Source organism: Equus przewalskii, chromosome 3, assembly GCF_037783145.1.
Source record: "Equus przewalskii isolate Varuska chromosome 3, EquPr2, whole genome shotgun sequence".
In the NCBI taxonomy this organism is placed as follows: Eukaryota; Metazoa; Chordata; class Mammalia; order Perissodactyla; family Equidae; genus Equus; species Equus przewalskii.
The window spans coordinates 38,517,793-38,531,009 of NC_091833.1; the positions used below are offsets into that span (position 1 = coordinate 38,517,793).

The 13,217-nt window shown below is 40.9% G+C and overlaps 1 protein-coding gene across 17 annotated transcripts in view; it reads left to right on the plus strand.

The window, feature by feature from the left end:
• Window positions 1-13,217, plus strand: part of PPP3CA (protein phosphatase 3 catalytic subunit alpha) — a 287,898-nt gene that overhangs the window by 217,725 nt on the left and 56,956 nt on the right. For all 17 annotated transcript variants that reach the window (XM_070614181.1, XM_070614175.1, XM_008522335.2 and 14 more), the window contains 3 exons: window positions 1,264-1,375; window positions 2,404-2,549; window positions 5,319-5,458. In XM_070614181.1, coding sequence (XP_070470282.1) covers window positions 1,264-1,375; window positions 2,404-2,549; window positions 5,319-5,458 — 398 coding nt within the window. The remainder of the gene's footprint in view (window positions 1-1,263; window positions 1,376-2,403; window positions 2,550-5,318; window positions 5,459-13,217) is intronic.

The following is a 13,217-nucleotide window of genomic DNA, read 5'->3' on the forward strand; positions in this document are numbered from 1 at the left end:
TTCAATCATAATTACATAGTTGGAGACAATATCTTCCTTGAAAAACACAGTAATACATACTTGTTCTGACAATTAGTATTTTCTTCTAAACTTGGGCTGTGTATTCAAACATAACTGTTTCCACTCATTTAATAAATTACCATATAAGCTGATGGAGACGATTATGCTTCACAAGTGGCACAACAAATGAATTGCTAGGAGCTTTTCCCTTTGGACATGATCCGGCATATTTACTATATGTTGGAAAGCTCTTTCTTAAAATGTAAATATTGTGTGTTTTTTAGTTTCAGATTTTAGTAACCAAAATCAGACTTGTTTCAGTATTTTTGTAGTTCTGTATCTTCTTCACTTCCCTTTTAGAACATAAACTTAGTGAGATAAAAAAGCATACTTGTTTTCAGAGTGGTTTTCTGTTCCCTGTGGTTTCTTAATGAATGCCTGTCGAGGTTAGTGACATTGACGTTAATACTTGAGTATCCCAGTTATCTTAATGCACACTCCAGGAGGACTCTGTCCATGCAGGTTTATTCCAAACCTGGTGAATTCATAGTTGGCCCTCATGTTTACTTAAACTTCAATGCCCAATTTCAGATTTTTAAGGTATACGACATGTTTCCCCTAATATTAGCATACGTGTAGTGAGATTCCCTGGCCTTCAGTTTAATTATACTAATATATAAAACAAAAGAGCTGAAGGCCTTGTATGCTAAAGGCACTGAAAGAAAAGATGAGGTAACAGGGAGAAGGCAGCTGGTGAAGGAGAGGACGTCACGGGAGATGGACACACAGTCCGAGTCAGCCTGAGCCTGTCAGTGTTCACTTCCAACTTCTGTCTTGCCTTTCCTTTCCAGTTCTTCCATTTTTCTTACCTGATTTTAAAAAAATAATTAGCTTTTTCAAGAGAAGTGTCTTTATTAATTGCCAATCACATTTCTTCTCATACTTTCATTTCAGTATGTTTTTATTTTAGTGTATTTTCATTCAGGCTTCTTTCAGTGGCCTCTGTGCAGCCCACTGTTTTCTTGTGGTGTGTGGGTCCTCGGTGCGAGGGTTTGTCTTAGGTGTAGATGAACCCCGGCCTCATACCAAAGTGGTGTTTTCTGTTTGCCTTTCAATGTCCTCCTTTTGAAAAGGCCTACCCCTTTGGGGATTTTGGGACACAGAAGCGGGTTTGGTTCATGTCTTCCTTTTATGTGAGCAAGGGGTGCTTAAGTATAATGCAAAAATATTTATTTTTATATTGTTCTTATTTTTTTTTCTCAGTGTGTGCTGTATTTGTGGGCCTTGAAAATTCTTTACCCCAAAACACTGTTTTTACTTCGTGGAAATCATGAATGTAGACATCTAACAGAGTATTTCACATTTAAACAAGAATGTAAGTATACCTCATGCTTCTTCCCTTAACGTCCTATGTGCTAAACAGTCGTTTAATCAATTCCAAGAGCACTTTACAGTATGATCCACTTCTTAAAAGTCAAAAACAAAACACAGCACTATTTTATGTTGTTCCATGTTTCTTTCTACGCATGGACAATTAAGAGAATTCAGAATTTCTTTTTAAATTATACATCCTCTATAAAGTGATCTCAAAATTTGAGCTAATATAATTTATCCTAAGAAACAAGTTGTTAAACTACCTTTTAAACAGAGTCAGAATACTACTGTTTGGGAAAATAATCCTACCCTTTAATGTCAAATCACTCAAGAAAAACAAACGGAGGGCAAGCTCAACCTTGTGACTCTCGTTTTAGACCCAGTAGAGTAATCAGCCTCTCGTGGATTTTCCAAAATTAAAGATGACTTCTTCCTTTAGACCAGGAATGAGGAGTACTTCATATAAATGTCATTTTCCTCCTCTCTCAGTTTCTCCCATTGTCCAGTGAAACTTAAATTTCTCTCTTTCATTGAGTCCTATATTCAGTGGAGCGTAGAAGCTTCTCTCAAAATATTAGATACAAGTCAATGAGGGAAAGGCAACGTGCAGTCATAAGAAACAATCTTAGAAAATTTCTCGCTCTCTGTTTTTCTATGTGATCATTCAGGAAAACCAGCCAGCGTGGAGGCCACCTTCCTGTTGGTCTCCTCGTTGTTTGTGTGTGTTTTTTGAGACACATCTGCAGAAAAATAGCAAGGATGTGTACAAAAGTTCTCTCCTCTGCTATATAGAAAGTTCCTAAAAACCGTAAAATTTGGATGGACAACAAAAATAAAAAACAGTCAATGTAAAGGTTAATATCTAACTCTTCAAGTCTTATTTAATCATATTTGGAACTTCGCAGTGTATAGTTATAATAATATGATTCTAGAAAGAGAACATTGAGAAGAAAATAACCTATTTCACTAAAATGATGGTAGCCATCAAATCATGAGAGGAAATATTTGTTTTTGATCCTGTTTTAAAAGGTAAGATAAAGTACTCGGAACGCGTCTACGACGCCTGCATGGACGCCTTCGACTGCCTGCCCCTGGCCGCACTCATGAACCAGCAGTTCCTGTGCGTCCACGGTGGTTTGTCTCCAGAGATTAACACTTTGGATGACATCAGAAAAGTAAGTTCTGTTACTTTCCAAGTCTGATCGTTCTGTGCGCTTTAGTAATAAATAGAAGACATTAATTTCCCTGCCTTTGTCACTAACTTTATCCTTTTGAATAAAAATGATTTAAAGTGGTCATTAATTTCTTTTTTATCTAGAAAGAAAGATATGTTTATACTCGGAAGAGTTTTCATCTCTAAAACTTCAGGATTCATCTTAGCATGTGACATATGTCTTTGGAAATGTAAAATATCTGATCACTAAAACATGTATGCCTTTTCGTTCCCCTTTGGCTCGTTTCAAACAGTCCATTGCGTATTCATACTTATTATAGTTAGAAAATGTTGCTTTGCTCTTGGGAAAGTATCACAACTTGACTTTTAAAATGTGTCCATGTTATTTTTTAAAATTTACTATTTTTACATCTTAAAACTTTAACAATCTAACAAAGGCCATGATGATATTCTCTTGATTGTACTGAGCTAGGTGAAAAAAAGTTGATTTTTTTAAGAAGTTTTTCCCACTTAATTTAACTTCGGCTAGTACTGTTATTTTAGCCAGCAAAAAACTGTTAGTTTGAATGTGGAGTATCTTTTTCCTGAGAAACTGCAATAGTATGAGATAGCTTTATGTAGTGGAAGAGACAGGTTTTTTATTTCTTTGGTTATACTCAGTGTTCTTTTAAAAGTTCATTGGTTTTTAAAGAAAAACTATATTTAGGGAAGTAAAACCATCAAATTCTACCTTAATACTCATTAAGGTTCAAGTCTTCAAGGGTAAAAGTAATATTGTGTTTACTTTCCTATTAGAAAGGAAATGCATGATTTTTATTTTTAAAGTCAAACAAAAAGCACATTAAATAAAACTTCGTTTTCTGCTCTGTTTGTGTCGTTTTTGTAAGACACCGTTGCACGTCTGCTTCTGGTGTCCTGCAGCACGCGGAGCACTGGCAGCTTCTCCCAGTTTAAATGCGGTAGAGGCGTAACGCTGCGTTGCAGCGGTGGAGCTGAAGTCCAGAGCAGTTCGCTTCCTGCATGAATGGAACCGATTTTTTCCTACTACCTGAGGGACCCTTGAAATCAATAACTAAAATTTTTATCATAAATTAAGTAGATTTTTAAAATATCATCTGCTATCCCCAAGACTTACTTTCTGGCATGTTTCAAATATTATGTTCAATTTTCATAAATGTCGTTAAGCTCTAGACTTAGTCATAAAATGATTTTTAGGTTTGCATTTTGCCATATGTCTATTAGTGTTTCCACCACACTTACTCTATTTAATTAATTTTGTAGTTGTTTATTCTTATATAGATGGTATTAACTTTAGAATGCACTTTTTAACTTTTCCGGAATAAATTCTGTATTCTAGTTGCCTTAGCAAACCTTTAGCTGGTAATTCACATTAATCAGAAAATCTTTCCTCCTCTGCAGTTCTACCCTTAATAATAAGCTTTTGTTTCTCAGAAAGAAATCTGTATTTTTATGAACAAGCATTATTTTTCTTGAATGAATTGTTCCAAAAGCATAAATTATTTAAATCTCTTAAGCAAGTCCAAGATTGCAATGAATATTTTATAGATAACCTAATGGTTGAAGTATAGAGGGTCTTGTCTTATTGAAGTTTTTCATTGGGTGTTGAAAACATGAAATATTGCTTCATTCTTTTTAGATATTAGTAAAAAATGGTATGTAGCAAAACCATTATTTACATCACCTTTTATGTCTCAGGAAAAAAAGAGAATTTGATCAGCTGTCAGCCTTATATATCCATATATATCCTTATATATCTGCCCCTATGAGGTTTTTAAAATACTAAACTGTTGAATGGGAAGAGTATCCACTCTTAATGGATTTTCATGCCTATTTTATGCCTTTTTTCAAGAGACTCTATATTATCTGCTAACTTCACCAAAGATCCTTTAATTACAGTAAAATCAGGGTAAACTAAGGAAAGTGACTGGTAAAATTGTTGGTGAAATGCCATTTCCAGTTGTTACATTGCTCATACCTTCTTAATGCATCTTTTAAAATTGAAATATGACTTTGCTAAACATTTATAGCTGGAAAATGGATTTCATATGAGGGCTTCAGGTAAAACTGTAAAGCATAGAACTGTGAGCTGAAGAATGACCAGCTAAGTTTGGGTTTATTTTACTGCTTACCGTTACTTTTGGTTTGTACCCAGTAAGATAGCTACATAGGCTTGTACTTTAATTAGAAATCTAGATAGCCCCTCACAAGTGAATATTCAAAATGTCATATAGCTAGTGGTGTTGCCATAAGTTGCTCCCCATCCAGAGTTCTAAGTCACAGTTTAATGGGAGCAGTAAGAGAAATTTACCCAAAGATAAAAGAAAATAAAAGGTCCTCCTCAGGAAATGAAACACAGATAGAGCCACATCAAAGGGCAATGACCAAAACACTTGGACGGATAAAATAAGAAGGAGAGAAAGAGAAAAGCGAATTAGGAGAAAGGAAAAAAGGAGTGAAGAGTAAGAATTAAAGAAGCAAGAGAGAGGTAAAGGGTGAGATGAAGGGAAGGCAGATCATAAATGAGCTCGTCAGGAGGAAGAAGGAAGGAGAATTAGAGAGGGAGACAGAGTGGAGGAATGGGGAAGACAGGCGGGGGAGGGAGAGCAGGGGAAGAGAGGCAGAGGGCAGCTCAAGCAGCACCGTGCTGGAGAGAGGGGGTTGGCTACTGCCAAGTGCTGCTTTCTTCTATTTTCTGAATTCCAAGTTTCCAAAGATTAGTATTTCGCTCTCTGTGTTCTATTTTTCTTAGTTAGACCGATTCAAAGAACCACCTGCTTATGGACCTATGTGTGATATCCTGTGGTCAGACCCCCTGGAGGATTTTGGCAATGAGAAGACTCAGGAACATTTCACTCACAACACAGTCAGAGGGTGTTCGTACTTCTACAGGTGAGCACGGGAAGGAGGCGGGGTGCAGACAGCGCCCCTCGCCGTCGGGAGCACAGGTGCTTCATCAGTGTTGTAATTTGTCACTCCGTGTGTTTGATGTATTTATGATGTTTGTATAACTTCTCTAGGAAACAAGTATAAATGAAAGTTTCACTTTGAAACCCTGGTTCACATGGGTTCTTAGCACTTAACTATAAAATGAAAATATGAATAGATAAGAAATACATCTATACAAATGTGGATATAATATCTGAAGGATGGAACAGGCAGAAAAGAGGTCTGTGGTATCAGGGCATCGAGGCAGCTGGGGAAGACAGCAGGATTTAGTGGAAATGTGTTGGGTTTTAAGAGCTGCAGAAAGGGGGCCGGCCGGTGGTGCAGCGGTTAACTGCGCACGTTCTGCTTCTCGGTGGCCTGGAGTTCTCCGGTTCAGATCCTGTGTGCAGACATGGCACCACTTGGCACGCCATGCTGTGGTAGGTGTCCCACGTATAAAGTAGAGGAAGATGGGCGCGGATGTTAGCTCAGGGCCAGTCTTCCTCAGCAAGAAGAGGAGGATTGGCAGCAGGATGTTAGCTCAGGGCTGATCTTCCTCAAAAAGAAAAAAGAGCTATAGAAAAAAAAATCCAGTGCCAGCCTCGATTTTTCATTCGACTATGTAATCACTTAAAAGTCTTTTTACCAGTTTTCATAACTTAAATAAGAAGAACAATTTTAAATTGGTTAAGTTATATTCAAGTTATTCTTAAATTTTCTTAAGTTTATCAGACTTCCTGGATAAATTAAAATTAGCAGCAACCCAGTATATAGATACCACGGTAAATTTATTTTTAGCACTTTGACAAGACTCATTGAAAACATTTTCATGGTAATTTTTATATTTGCCAGTGTATGGGAATTTGCTCATTCCAGATCATTTTAGAGCACTTCAGAAAGAAATCAACAACACAGTAGGGTTTTTGCCTGTCCCCACAATGTACCTGACACCTCACCTTAACTGTAGCCTCTTGCGTTTGACTACCCTCAGTTTCTCTAATTTCTCTTCTCATCACACACACAATTTATGTGAAAGCAGGTGGAGTGAAAGGAAGAAAGACGTGATGGAGAAGTTGAGGATTGTAAATTCTGGACTATATAGAGGGGGGTTTTTTTAACGTAAAAACCAAACCTGATGTTCCCTGAAGTGTACGCTCAGTTCCCGCGCTGGCGGCCGGCTGGTGGGGCTGGTGTGGGCGCAGCCACTGTCTTCTGTCTGGAGGGGCAGCCGGCGCCCTCTGCATGACGTCCATCAGGTTCTTCAGCGGGCCAACACTTTGTGCCATAAGTTAAGTTTTCCTTATGGGGAAAAAAGATTTCCTTTATTCATGTGTTGATGTGTTTGAGAAATTGAAGTTTGTGAGTGGAAAGTCTTGTATACTGTAAAGCATCATTCAAAGAATAGTTTTTGTTATAAATATTAATAAAGAGGTTTGTTTCAAGCTTATTTAGCACAAAGTTTACACTTTGTTTCTATGTTTTGGATATTTGGGCACCAAGACTAATGAATCTATTTTGGCTGAAAGGAAGAAGCATATGTTTCTAAAAAGCCTAAGGTTTCTTTTCAGAAATTAATTAATTTCGGAGTAATCTTTTATTAAAGATATTCAAACTTTTAATGAAAAGCTAAGTATTCTTAAAATGTATCAAAGCCAAGTGCTCAATTTTTCGAATCTGGTGTTAAATCCCTTATTCTACCATGAGTGTTTAAATTACCTATTGATAACACTGAGTTGTGCTTCAATAGTACAAAGGCAAACAAAATCCCAACCTTGATTCTGATATCAAGCCATATTGCATTGATCTTTCTTTAATTCATACTGTCACATTCTTCTATTAGTTTTCTGCATCAGCTATTGAAATAAATGATATTCTAAATAAAGACCTATAGGGAACGTACATAGAGTTATGGTATTTGTGTTTTGTGACTATAGACACAGTTGTGTTTACATCAGAGATAAAATCCATCAGCTAGATAATTAGGGGATTATGCATGTTTTCACACTTTTGTGCTCAACAACATGATTATTTAACTCCTCTCATTAGGGGCTCTTAATAGATAATGATCTTTGTCCATGACAAATGCTGAATATCTCAATCCACAACCCACAGACTCTGGCTAATTCAAAGCCATCTAGATTGTTTTATCTGAGAAGAGAACAATGCCTCTTGTTCTGCTAGGGCTTTTGCTCCTTTTGTTTTGGTGCCATCCTGAAAGTGTCAAGGATCCTCTGTGGTTGTGGCCTATAAAGCTGATCCAGAAGGCTGCAAGGAACGATAAAATTGGTAGAGACTTGGTGACAGTTACCTGTTTGAGTTATTGACAGTTATTTGATCCACAACCCCCTGTTTTATTTTACATGTTTATATAGAGTTTGCATATTTAATTTGCTGTGCCACCCTATCCACGGAGTAACATTATCTGGGCCATGATTTAAATACAGCGAAGTTATGCATCAGTAAGAATTTATCACTGCTGTTCATGAATTACGGAAGCTAGGCAATGTGACAGAGAGGAAGGAGTCCCTAAGAACTCCAGGGACCGTCCCCGTGGCTGACTGGTCTGGTTCGCATGCTCCACGTCAGCAGCCCAGGGGTCACCAGTTCAGATCCTGGGCACGGACCTATGCACTGCTCATCAGGCCACGCTGAAGCATGCGTCCCACATAGAAGAACTAGATTGATGTACAAATAGGATATACAACTATATACTGGGGCTTTGAGGAGAAACAGAAAAGAGGAATGTTGGCAACAGATGTTACCTCAGGGCCACTCTTCCTCACCAAAAAAACAAAACAAAACAAAAAACCCCTCTATTATCTTTACAACCCTACACCAGAGTTTGCATGCTCAAATGCGTGAAACCTCTAGGTGGGTAATTGAGGTACTTGAAGCAGGCCAAGTGTTAGATTGTAAAGATTAGTGAGGATCACAACAAATTGGAGGTAAAACTTGCATTTCCATGTAGACCAAACAAAGCTGTGGGCAGGATTCGGGACTGGGTTGTCAGTGTGTCTGTCTGCCTCTGATGAGTCATGGCGGCCTGCGTTCCAGTTTAAAGTGCTTCGAGAGGATGCGCTGGGCCGGACCTCCTGGAGCTCCGCTGCACTGGGAGTCGGGAGTCGAGCCCATCCCGGCCATGCCTGGGAGCTGGGCTGGGCGCTCCTTTGGCGCTGGCTCCCCTTGCCGCGCCACCTCACAGCCCTCTGCCCCGTCCCATCCCCCAACTCTCCTCAGCTCGCCCACAGCTCCCCGCCTCTCCTGCCACAGCTTTCTTTGCTTCTGATGTTTTCTCTACGTGATTGTCCCAGGAGCCTCGTCCCTTCCCTTGGCTTCACTGGAGACTGGAAACTCTGTGGTTCGTCACCAGATCTCTGTCTAGTCTCCTCATTTCTCTCTCTTTCCTGAGCTCAAATTCTCTATTTCTAGTTGTCTGCTGGAATTTTTTTTTTTTTTTTGAGGAAGGCTAACCCTGAGCTAACATCCGTGTCCATCTTCCTCTACTTTATATGTGGGACACCTACCACAGCATGGCTTGTCAAGTGGTGCCATGTCTGCACCCGGGATCCAAACTGGTGAACCCCAGGCCACTGAAGCGGAACGTGTGCACTTAACCGCTGTGCCACTGGGCCGGCCCCTTCTGCTGGAATTTTTGATCTCAGATGTTCCATTGTCGCCTTAACCTGAGCTCATGGTGCCTGAAGAGCCGTGTTACTTCGCCCCCTGCATAACCCCTACTGGGCATCCCTCCTGGCTTTTCTGTGTCCCTTAGCACTTCTTTCTCAGTCATGCAGACCAGCAGACAGCTTTGCTTTTTCTTCTGGCATTGAAGTCACCACCCGTCAGTCATGGCATCTTAGCAACCCTTTCTTTATAATGTCACCAGCCTTAGACCATCCTGCCCCGCTCCCTCCCACCCTGAGTTCAAGACCTTCATCTTTATCCTGTTGAAATCACAGCTGATTTCACAACACCCTTCCCGCCCCTTCCCCACTGTTCACACTGTTTCATTCATGGGCATCCTTTTGAGGATTCATCCACTCATTCAATTATTTAACAAATGTTAGCTGAGCACCTACGTTATATGCCTTTGCGAGGCCTTATAGATGCTCGGAGTCCCTGCCTTCGAGGGAATGACAGTCTAGTGGCAGAAACCGATGAGCAGAGACTCACAAATAAAATGCCAGGTGAGTAGTGCTGTGATAAATGTGGAGGTCCACACACGCGCACAGAATTGGGGGCCCTAACCCAAACAGGGATGGACTGGGGTTGAGGGACTACTCGTGGTGGAAGTGTTACTAGGCCTGAATTTTAGAGGGGGAGTAGAGCATATCCGACTAGAGTCATCGGGAAAGGCTGTTGCAGGCAGGGAACCTGGTGTTCATGAAAATATGAGGGGAGATAACACTGGGAATTCTAGAAGGACGACCACCTGAATGGTCTCGCCTTACCTCTAATCCCAAATTACAGTCAGCTGTTTCAGTATACGCCAAAGCTGAGCATGCATCTCGCTAAGCTATTCTACTCTTATTCTTAATGTACTCCAGAAATGTGTACATAACGTACCAAAAGACATATAGAAGCTTGTTCACACCACAGTATTCATATTAGCCCAGAAATGGAAACAACCCAGATGTCCATTTAGTAGAATGAATAATAAATTGTGGTATATTTATACAACTAAATACAGCAAATGAGAATTTGTTAACCAAAACTGCACATAACAACATGGATGAATGTCACAAATGTAATGATGAGCAGAAGCAGCCAGATACTAAAAAGTGCATCCTGGATGATTCCGTTGAAATAAGAGTTCAGCGTTAGAGAAAGCTGACGTGTCGTGTTAAAGCCAGGATCGTGGGTGCCCTTGGTAGGAGGTGATGGGTGGCTGGGAGGAGACACGGAGACTTGCTGGGCTTCAGGTAATGTGCTCTGTCCTGGTGTGAGAGCTGGTTACAAGGATGTTCACTTTGTGAAAGATCATTGATTTGTAATATTCTGGTTTGTGCAGTTTTCTGTATAGACGTTAGACTTCAATAAAAAGTTTGCCTTTAATAAAAATAGCTCAGTGCTCCTGAGGTGGCGGGCAGCCAGGTGCAGGTGAGAACTTCAGCTCTGGGGAGGTGCTGGCAGGAAGAGTTGGAGCCCTTCCAGGCCTGATCCCTAGTGGGTAAAATGAAATTAGTTGGAGAACCCTGGGGCAAAGAGAAAACACAGCAAGTCCTAGGAAAAGATAGGCCTGACGGCATCTGAGCAACACCAGACACCCCAGAGCTAAGTACCCATTGCCAGGCCCCAAGGAGCAGAGGAGGAGCTGGACATTTGGGCAGAGTACTCCCTGTCACTGGGCTTGGAGAGGGTAAGGACACCAAGGAGGTGGGCAGAGGCTTCCTCCTGGGCCCCTGGCACAGGCCTGCAGCCTGCCTGCCTCTGCCTTGCTGGAGCTGATGAGGGACAGAAACCCTTTCCATCTCTCACCTGCTTAACTGCCCGTGTCGACGCTCCTCGAGCAATTGAGTGTGAGCTCCACTAAGCTGACAGGTCGCATTCAGGATGTGAAGACAAATAAAACAGTGTCCATGCCTTACGGCATTCTCTATTGCTGGAGACCAGATGTATCAACCTAATTTACAGTACAGCATGACGAGTGATATGGTAGATACACATGGGAACATGGTGGATACTGCAGTTTTCTACACCCAGGGTGAGCTAGGTTTGAAGGGGAAGGTTCGCAACTGATGGTTTAGCTTAGGCTCGGCAAAGAGTAGACCTTTCTAGAAGGAAGAATACTCAGGGAAAGTATATGTGAAGGCATAAAAGCATAACGAAGCATTTTAATAATGCTCACGGGCTATATCATGGTTGAAGAGCCCGGAATCTAGGAGATGTAATTCAAGGTCTCAAATACAGTTTAGTGTAGCAAGAAACAAAAATAAGAAAATAAACAGAATGAGTCTAATAATAGCTATTTTCTGTAGTGCCAAGCCAATCTTCTACCATTTCGCACATTTTTGTCTTTACTACCCTCTTTCCTTTAGTTCATGATCAGTGTGCTTCTTGTCCTAACTCCTTTCCTATCTGATAACCCCTGTGTGTCATTGGCTTTAAGGTCTAACACAAGTCACAGCTAATGAACTTCACAGCTACTATGGGGTCTGGGGCTTCTGACTCACCAGGCCGGGCTGCCTTCGTTCTTGCACACCGTGGTGGTGGGAGAAAATGGAGAGTTGTTAACTGTCCTCTGCTGTGGGCTGGGCGCTGAGCCTAGGAAGTTGACATGTATTGCTAACTCATTTCATCTTGATCTCAAGTCCATGAAATAAATAACACTGTCTGCATTTTTACAAATGAGGTTAAACAGTTTGCCAAAGTTTGCCCAGGCAATTGGAATAAGAATCCAGATCTAAGGAGTCCCATTATTCCCTGGAAACTTCCACCTCTCTTTCTACTCAGAGGAGATGCATCTCTTGCACTTAGGGAATAATCCTGTTGCAATAGAAAGACACACTTTCAGAGAAGAAGAGAACTTCTTGAGACGGCAGTGCTTGCAGGGAGTTGAACGTCACAAAGCTTGGAGCAGCGCCGCCTCCCCAGTCCTGGGAGCAAGTCTTGTTCCGTGTTCAAGACACTGGGTTAAACAACCCTTTCAGGGTTGCCTCACCCTGGAGAGACTGTGCCCAATGAGGGTGCCCCGGAGTGTGTGAGTGGGGCTGAGATTTGCTCAGGAGCCGCCGCCCAGGCTTGGGCTCCCCCGCCTGAAGGAAAAGGGCTCTTTCTCCTCGGTGGGCACAGAAGCTTCACCTGATTATTGAAAACAGGAAAAAAAAAAAAAAGATCTAACACAAGACAGATGTTTTTCAAAAAGATTTCCTCAGACCCATGTGCTTTCTTTCTGGCTTTATAATGTCTATAAAAATTTACTATTTTATCTTTAGTGTAAGGTTTTTAAAATTATTTTTTTTAAATGTTTTACCTTCCTACCTAGATTATAAATACCCTCAGGACGGAAACCACGCCTTGCCCTCTTCCTCCCACCCCGCCCTGTGTCCCACACAATCTTCTAACACATGGCACCGTCGCCAACTAGTCTTTGATAAACTGTTGGTAAATAAGTGATTTTCCAGCTCTCTCTATAGTGTTAAGTTTGTCGTGAACTCTGCTTTTCCTACCATTCTACATCTTTTTTTTTTTTTTTTTTTTGAGGAACATCAGCCCTGAGCAAACATCTGCTGCCAATCCTCCTCTTTTTGCTGAGGAAGACTGGCCCTGAGCTAACACCCATGCCCATCTTCCTCTACTTTATATGTGGGATGCCTACCACAGCATGGCATGCCAAGCAGTGCCATGTCCTCACCCGGGATCCGAACTGGCGAACCCCAGGCTGCCAAAGCGGAACGTGCGGACTTAACCGCTGCACCACCGGGCCGGCCCCTACATAGATCTTTTTTAATGCTTTTCAGCTTAAACACTGTGGTTTACCATCATTTCCATTAAAAAGTTTAAAAATGTTGTAGAGGGTTTTTTCCTAACATTATTGGAGATTTTAATGTATCCTTGGTAAGTCGTTCACCAGTAACGGAAATCTAGATGATATTCAAGCATTTTCTAAATTTCTTTAGAAAAATGTTTGCAGTTCTTAGAAAGTTTGAATATTTGGTTATGCATACTTTTAAATTTCTAAAGATTTTCTTCAAAATGAGTTTCCTCCAAGTAATAATACAAG